Raw genomic sequence first — 8591 nt, forward strand, 5'->3', positions numbered from 1 at the left:
TTACACACCCTTTGGCTTTTGTTGTTGATGGGTTACAACCATTGTTAGTTACCTTTAATGAAATGGAACACCGAACAACGGAACCACCATCGAGTCCAGGGGTCAAAGTGTCAAACCAGAAGTGGCGGCAAAAATGATAATTTCACTCTGTTGTAGTTGAAAGCCATCGTGAGAGATTCATTTACTAATAAAATTTTAATAAAGGAAAATGACCAAAGAGTACTTTTATTTCAAAGGAACTTCTGCTCTTGTCTATTTTGGAAGGGCAGTGTTGGAAATTAAAAAAACTTCACTTAAATAGAGACCAATATTTGGGCCCTTGCCTCTAAAAAGACGAACAAATTCAGGCCAACTCAGGAAATGGGCTTGGGCAATATAATATTATAATCCACCAGAGTTGCATGGAAACTAAAATTTTCACATTAGGAACCCTAGAAAATTTCCAAAACCCTAACAATGGAGATATCAGTGGAAGATTTAGGATGGCAGATGGGAGATTTAGATATATCTTCTTCATGTTCTGGTTTCTCATCAGATGAAGATACACTTCAAACTGTTTCACCTAGTAATGCAATAGCAATTATATGTGATAATAATGGAGGACAAGTACTACAAGAAGATAATGCTGTTGTTAATCAAGCTGGTCAGTTTTTATGTACAATGCAAAATAGTTTAACTAGTAACGTTATACCAATGATAAATGAAGGACTGTTAATTCAAGGAGATATTAGGAAGATAGTTCTTCAAGTTGTAGCCATGGCTACTCGCAAGAGACAGTTCTTTGTACAACTTTCGGATGGAATGTATCTTCAGGAAGCACTGATTGCACCTCATAAGTATTGTTTGACTTATTCTGGGGAGTTGCAGAAAGGTTCTCTTATTGAGTTTTCGCTGTTTATTTGCCAGAACTTTGAGAATCGCAAGTAAGTCGTATTTACTAAGATTTTATCATTGTAGTCATTATCTATTGATCAGAAATGTTTTCTAAATTTTTACCATAGCAAACTTTTGGTATCATGATACTGATTGATGAAGTTTGGACTGTAACCAAATTGAAAATGTGTATCATACTACAATTGCTTGTATTGCATTATCACTATTGATTCTATTGTACATCAAGGGGAAACTTGAAGGTATTTCGCACAAAGGTTGTAAAAAAAATGCTAAGGACTAACTCTATGAAAAATACTTGGAAATTTATGTATCTCTTGTGTGTTTGAACTTTTATACCATAAATTGTATCAGAATTCAGATTATTCTTGAACTTAATTGTTGTTGTATACTCGAAGTAAATTAAACATCTGAAGCATTTTTTACAGAACTATTTCCATTACAAATTAAATCAAATTATTGAGTATCCATTTGGATTAGAGTATTTCACAAAACGATCGACATGATATTTCTGTATAATGGCTTTATTTGTGTGTGTGCGTGTTAAATTTGTCAGGATACTTTGCATCTCTGATCTGAAGGTGGCTGTTATAATATGTGATCCAATTGGAAAACCCAAGCCGTATGTGCCAAAAAGTGGTGCTGGTTATTTCAGTGCTTTTCCTCTACAGGTAAAAACTACATTAGTAGAATGATTCTAAATTTTACGCCAAGTATGTGTTGTAGAACCTTATTGATTTTTCTTTGTTGATTTTACCTATGGTGTTAGACTTTGAATTCCCTCTTCATGATTCATTTTATAATGTAGAAATTTAATGTGTCCTAAAACATGATGGGAATTGGAAAAAAAAAAAAAAAAGGAACGAGATACCGAAAAAATACAAAGTTTTTGGTATGTGACCGATTGTGTTGATGGACAATAGTTTGTTGTTCAGGGAATGCAACAGGGAGCTTTGTCTTTTGGTGGCTGCGTCAGTGCTACCCTCCTTACTGGTCCTCTTATTGATTTTTCTTTGTTGATTTTACCTATGGTGTTAGACTTTGAATTCCCTCTTCATGATTCATTTTATAATGTAGAAATTTAATGTGTCCTCTACAGGTTAGTAATTTTCCAAATAAAAAGTTGCTCTTCAGTATTCTTAGATATTTTTTCTTCTTCTTCTTTTGGTACCACCTTGCTCATATGAATTATTCAATGCGATAATTGTCTTTTTACCGCTAAAACAGCCACTCAAATTAAAGATTTGACTGTTGCTCCCTTTAAAGAAAAAGAAAATAGTGAATTTTAAAGGGATCATATGTTTTAAAGAACATCATTCTTTTGGTTCTATTCCACACATTTTTATAGCGTCTTTGGGCATAGATGCTAACAAACATTTCCTTTCAACATTCAGGTAGAGGTGGACAGTGGATACATAGGTAAAGAATGTGGTTTACGTGGTGGTTGGCCTCTCAATATTGTTGCGAAGGGTATTGTGCAAGATGTCGACCCTGTCACAATATTTGGCAACAGGAGACTAGGGAAGGGGAACTTCAAAGTTTATGTGAAATCTATTATTTACGGAAGTACTGAATTACCATTTCCTCATGATCAGCAATCGAGTAGAACGCTTGGGCAGATTAGACAAGGAAGTGTCATTTGGCCTAAGAGTTTGTTAGTGCCACTTACACAATAGGCTGCACTTTTGGAATACCAACTTTGATCTCTTACTGTTCATTTTTTGTTCATATTGTATCTCCACATACACTTTAGACTTTCTAATAACTAAGTCCATGTAATTAACTTGGCTTTTCTTTTAGGATTGGCTGATATCGGCTGTGATATCGAGCAGTCCATGTAATTAACTTGGTTTTTTTTACGATTGGCTGATATTGAACCATTAATCATGAAAATGAATATGAAATGAGTCCACTTAAATGGGTGATAAGAACATATAGGAGAAACGAAGTCATGGAAGGAACATATGCATAAGCAAAGGGAGCAAGTTGAGCAGTTGGCATTCAGCAAAACTAGTTCTAAAGTACATGCTACTTTAATATGATCAGTAACGGAAAATTTACAAGAGAACAAATCTTTCGAGAGCTTTGACATTACAGGTTTAACACTTTGAAGAGCGAATTGCCCTTGTTCTCTGTGGTCCTGTTTGGTTGCAACAAATTCTGTTGTACGCAATGCTCTTTAGGTGATCCAATCGGTGTAGATGTATTACTTAAAGGATGTCCACATACTGCTGAAATCCACCACGAAAGGTGATCACCTTAAGCCATGAATCAAACATTGCACTGGCCTATACACAATCTTCATCGCTGTCTTCATCATCTTCAGAATATAATTCGTTCCCCCTAGGTTTTGTTAAAGTATTCATGTCGAAATATGGTTCCACTTCCATCTCCTCTATGTCAATGGAATCATAAGTCATCCGTTGCCTAAACTTTTCATCTGAGCAGTTAAGAAGCCACCCTAGAGAACATTCTAAGCCCTTCTTGGCGACTATCCTATGTCTAGGCTTTATAGTTGACTCCAAACCATAAGTGAAGAAAGCCGGGAACGAAACCAAGTCAGTCAAGTCCCCGCTCATTTCAGTTTGGAAGTAGTCGAAGCTGTGTTTCATAATGTCGAGATTCAGGGCAAGTAACTGGGGACATGCCACAACCATCTTTTTCAGTTGTTGCAAGGAAAAACCACAACCTTTAAGGAAGTCAATATGTTTCAGTGAGGGAGAGTGACTAAGGCTAACAATCTGCGGCATCTTCTCAACTAATCGACCAAAATCCTCAGGATTGACATCAATAGTTGTCTGGAGCAATTTCTGTTGGGCAAGAAGCTTATCCTTCAACTCAAGACCTATAATCTCAGGATACTGTGCTACAACTGATGCAAGTGATTCTTTCCTTGCACCAAATTCTAGAAGCGCCTCCACATTTGGCTTCACTCTATCCTCTAGTCCAAATCCGAGAATGTATGGCCGCTCCTCGATCAACCTTGCCACCGCTAGTCTAGGAATTCCTAGGCTTTCAAGAAACTCAACAAAAGGCTTGATGACTCTCCCCACACGCATCCCTAATATCTCAGGGAACCTTGTTAGAACCCCTCCAATCTCTCTTCTTGTTACCCCAATCCCAACCAAGTAGGCTACTGACGTACTCATGGTCCCCTCTAGCTTGAACCCTAGAACCTCAGGATACCTCTCAAGAACCCTTGGAACATCATTGGGCTTGATATCCATTCCTTGGAGATACTTCACCACAGGTTCAAGGTCTACTACAACACTAGAATGGAGAACTTGTGGATATCTCTGTAAGAAGTCTGTAAACGTAGCTTTCCGGACACCCAACTTCCCAAGATAATCAAGCACAGGAATCATGTTTTTCTTCACGCTACAGCCAAGGACTAGTGGATAATTGTTTATGTCCGTGAGAGTGAGGCCAAGTTTGTGAAGGAAGTCCACACGTTCTCTCATGACCTCAACTGTGACAGGAAGCTCCAAACCATCCAACTCATCAGGAATAACACCAATGCTTCTTAAGAACTCGTAAACCTTGGCACGATTTGCTATTCTTTCATTCTTCATGTCGAGTAGACTAGGCCTACTATAAAGTGAGGAAGACCGTCTCTCTGGCCGGACGGACTGAGTGGCACCTAACTTTGACAAAGACGAATCTACAGCATTGGAAGAATATGTTCTCTCTGCAATTGAATACTGAATCCTTGTTATCGAGTCATTTCTCTTTTCACAGAAATACGGGATTCGAGTGGTCCATGGAGTATTCAACTGGGGAACACAAGCTGATAACTCTGTATGCGAGAGCATCAAACAAGGCCTTCTAATGCCGGTATGACAAAGAACCTTCATTTCTTAGTGTGTGCAAAACAACAAAACCTGCACGGACAGAATTGCTTTAACACATGAAGAATTAAAAATGCGCCTTCATTTTATTCAGTCCACAGCTGAATCCAAATGACTCAGATTTCAAATAAAATGATTCCATTTGTGATACATTAAACATAATAGATATAGTGAGCTAGAAACACAAAACATTAAACGCCCCAAAATGATTTTTTTAAGTTATAAAATGTGAATTCAAGGTGATAAACTACTTAACCAATATATATAGAGAGACAGAGTGAGAAAAAGAGACTAACCTTTTATGATTTATGGAACGAGTGAAGAAGAGTTGCCACAGATTTTGTTCAAGTGGGAAGATAAGGAAAGAAATAGACAAAACGGGATGGGCTTTAAGCCCAAAAATGTTAAACGGGCTGGGATTTGGGCCGGTTTTGTTATGAGGAATGTCCAATAAATAGTGTAAATTCCTCTTCAATCCTTTTTCCCAAAGAGAACATGAAATCTCAGCTGCCTGAAAATACTATTTTATTGCCCAAAAAACCTGTTAAACTGCCCCCAAAATGGTTTTCCCAAACTCACATCAGTTGAGGGCGAGTCAGGACTATTGTTACTATTTCCAAAAGGCTATTGTATCATTAGTGCCAGGCACTTCTAGACAAATCTCTTAGCAGACCAAGCTGCAAAATATGCCACAAAAATGAACAATGAAGAGTTAGGACTGTACTATGGTAAACCCCGTGGCTATATAAATGAAAGGCTGCCACAAGCACCTATTTCAGATTCGACTAAAATGGACAATGCAAATGAGTTATGGTGTGTAGGAGGCCTACCTAGTATGTTTGTTATCCATTCATAATAATGATGCAAAACCCATGACAGGATCAACTTTGGTCCTGAATTTCCTTTTCTTTATTTTACAATTATTTTTTTTGTAATCCCCCTCCCTCCCTGTTCTCCTATTCTAATACAATTTCATTGCTCATAAAAAAGAGTAGTTCCGCCTGAGAGGAAAGCACTCGCGCGCATTGAAGAGAAGAGAGAGAGTTTGAGGAAAATTGGGATTTGATGATAGAAAGTTGGTGATATGTAATAGAAAGTTAGAAAAAATTGGGATTTGATGATAGAAAGTTGGGATATGTAAAGAAATTAGAAACTTTTCATAATAAGCATTCTTTTCATAATAATCTTCCAAGTAAACAAAATGCTCACTCAAGAGTAGCTGTCTCTAGTTGTTACTACCCTAAAACAAATTTGGCTAGTAGAAAATTCAGCATATGAATAATTTTCATAACATAAAAAAACTGAAAGAGTTGATTGCGTCCTGTGCATTACTTAATTTATGCTAATTTGAGGCAATATGTATGGATCCTGTTTGAGCCGAGTGCCCCAACATTTAAGTTAGAGTGAGTTTTTCGCTTCTAATGAAAATCAAAACTGAAATAGATTTGACCACATCATGTCCGGATGATCATCAGGTGATTGATTGACAGGAACCCACCCCTTCTTGGATGAAAAGGGGAAGATCGAGATCTTGGTTCATAATTTAGTTACTTAATAATAACTTATTGTGGCTTTGGGTCTCGAATGAAAGCAGCAAATGAGATATAAGATTAAAAAAGTGTTTATGCTCCTTTTTGAAACACATGAGACCAGAGGGAGTAGCAATAGCTTAGTCCTCAACAGAGTGATTTCCCCCTAATACAATTGTCCAAATATTTTGGCGTGACAAACCTAAGTGGGGTGCATTATCATGGTGAAGCCACCATTTAAGACCTCCACATCATCCCTTCTTTTTTTTACATCATAGTTCACTTTATGGCATATCACTCGCTGCCTTTTAGCCCTCCCAGAAGTGTTTAGCTCTGCTCCGCCAACCCTTTTACCGCCTCCATTTCCTATATGTTTCCTCATTCGTCTAGTACATGAACCTAGACACATGCATTGAAATTTGAGGCTACTTCCGGCGAGTTGTAAATGTTTGAAACACTACATTTCCAGCTGAAGGAAATTCGTCCATAGTACAACTTCTACATTTCAGGCCAAGTGGCTGAAGGACATCCCTAACACGAGTGCACACATCTTCATTAGCGGCGCCTGTAGTCGATACTGACATTGTCGCAGGGCGAAAGACTAGTACAGCTTTCTTTAGGTATTCTACAACAATGTCATAATCATAAGTTGACCCTACACACTCGAAGCTTGCATAACTGTACCCATCTTCTGGCGTAACATGTATGGTTGAATAATAAGGCCCATCAATACCATTCATCGAGTATCCACATGGATCGAATCCAAAATCACATATTAATGCATCTGGATTGATATTGCCAATACCCGTTAATTTTGTCATTTCCTTTCCAGCTAAATCACCGGAGTTTGACATCACCTGGCACACGAAAAAACTTACGAGCAAGAAACCGATCTAATTCAGTCATGCATACTTCTATGGTGAACACATCAGGAATATGTTGCACCAGATGGTGTTCATCACTAGCTGAGTAAACATGCCATGAGTGTGAAGACTTCGGCTTCTTTAAAGGCATAACACTAGCTTTTCTAAAACAAAGATTACTAGGCAAATTTTCCTCCAAGTACATAACCTCTTCTCTAAAACTAGTGTGAGGGGAAGGTTGGGCTTTAGGAAATATGAAGCTCCCCCTACTGTACCTACACCCACATACAACAAGGCCCATATGATGAGCATGGGCTAATAAGGGTGGGATTGATTTTAAAAGTTGAGTTGTCCCACAAGTCTTGATGATAATCTTTGTAGGGTACACAAAGAGGCTTGATTCTGATAACACGTAAGCGTCGAAAAATTCATTCCCTACAGCAGACACCACTGTGCATTGCACTGCATCAAGAACTTCCTCAATTAATTCAAAATCGAGTTGCCTGAGTCCAATACTGACCATTGGATCATCGCCGGAGAAATTTATCTCTAGGCGTTTTTCAAAGCCTTCAAAGCCTGATATTGCCATAGATAAATAGACTATGGATGACTTATGACTATATAGGAAGAATAGGTTGATGTTGTGAACAGAGGAGAAGTGAGAAGTGAGAAGTGAGAAGTGTACTTGGATTACAAGTGAAAGTGAATGGTTGCATGAAATATATATAGAGTGAGACATAGAAAAAGAGAGAAAGGAAGAATGAGAGGGCATGCGTGTGAGGCAACCAATAATAATGATTACAAGCAAAATGAATGAGATGATGATTATATTTGTGAGATTTTAATGAGACAGGAACCAAGAACGGAAATTAAGCTCATGCGCATTATTCTAGTGGAAGTGCCTATTAAAATTGTATATTATCTTAAGTGTCTTTTTGTTTATTTATTTATTTCCTCCATTTTTTGTTTCTTCAAATTTCTTAATTATAACAAAGTAAAAGATTTACTTTTAATAAGGATTCGGATTCAATTTCCTTTTAATATATTTAGCAATGAAACTCCAAATCAAAGATTGAATGGAGACCGGTGGCATTGTCAATATATATACACACTAGCATGTAGGCCCGTACATACGCACCGACTCTTTTGAAACTTTATATATATATATATATATATATATTTCATGACAATCGTTTGAATTAGGAAAAAAGAATCCCGTTTTAGTTGCCATTTTAATTTTCTAACGATAATTTTAATTGAGCTTTAAAAACCCATTTTTAATTGGGGAAAAAACCGTTTTAGTAGGAGAAGGATTCTCGTTTTAATTTTAAAAAAATCCATTTTAAATAAAAGTGTTAGAATTTTCTGTTTTAATAGGGAGAGGAATTCTAGTTTTAATAGGAGATGACGTGAAATCTTAATAGAACTCGAAAAATACCCTTTGTGGGAGCAAAAGAGAG

The 8591-nt window shown here is 37.2% G+C and overlaps 3 protein-coding genes across 3 annotated transcripts; 1 reads left to right on the forward strand and 2 right to left on the reverse strand.

Moving 5' to 3' along the window:
• The first annotated feature begins 419 nt into the window (after positions 1–419).
• On the forward strand, positions 420–2809 carry LOC147499310 (uncharacterized). The gene is made up of 3 exons (XM_086561136.1): positions 420–923; positions 1448–1562; positions 2286–2809. Exons 1-3 carry the CDS (start codon positions 457–459, stop codon positions 2565–2567), a joined length of 864 nt encoding a protein of 287 aa, XP_086417262.1. The 5' UTR covers positions 420–456; the 3' UTR covers positions 2568–2809.
• Positions 2810–2860: 51 nt separating this feature from the next.
• Positions 2861–5168, reverse strand: BSM (Mitochondrial transcription termination factor family protein). The gene is made up of 2 exons (XM_086561134.1): positions 5036–5168; positions 2861–4772 (listed from the first exon to the last, which is right to left on the reverse strand). Exon 2 carries the CDS (start codon positions 4743–4745, stop codon positions 3180–3182), a length of 1566 nt encoding a protein of 521 aa, XP_086417260.1. The 5' UTR covers positions 4746–4772; positions 5036–5168; the 3' UTR covers positions 2861–3179.
• A 1156-nt stretch (positions 5169–6324) lies between these two features.
• LOC147499312 (S-adenosylmethionine decarboxylase proenzyme 4-like) lies at positions 6325–7800 on the reverse strand. Its single transcript, XM_086559115.1, is given in 2 exon segments — positions 6325–7120; positions 7122–7800. Coding segments are annotated over 2 exon segments (1026 nt in total). The 5' UTR covers positions 7721–7800; the 3' UTR covers positions 6325–6693.
• Between the last annotated feature and the right edge of the window lie 791 nt (positions 7801–8591).

This window comes from Coptis chinensis, chromosome 5 (assembly GCF_015680905.1).
Source record: "Coptis chinensis isolate HL-2020 chromosome 5, ASM1568090v1, whole genome shotgun sequence".
NCBI classification, from domain to species: domain Eukaryota; kingdom Viridiplantae; phylum Streptophyta; class Magnoliopsida; order Ranunculales; family Ranunculaceae; genus Coptis; species Coptis chinensis.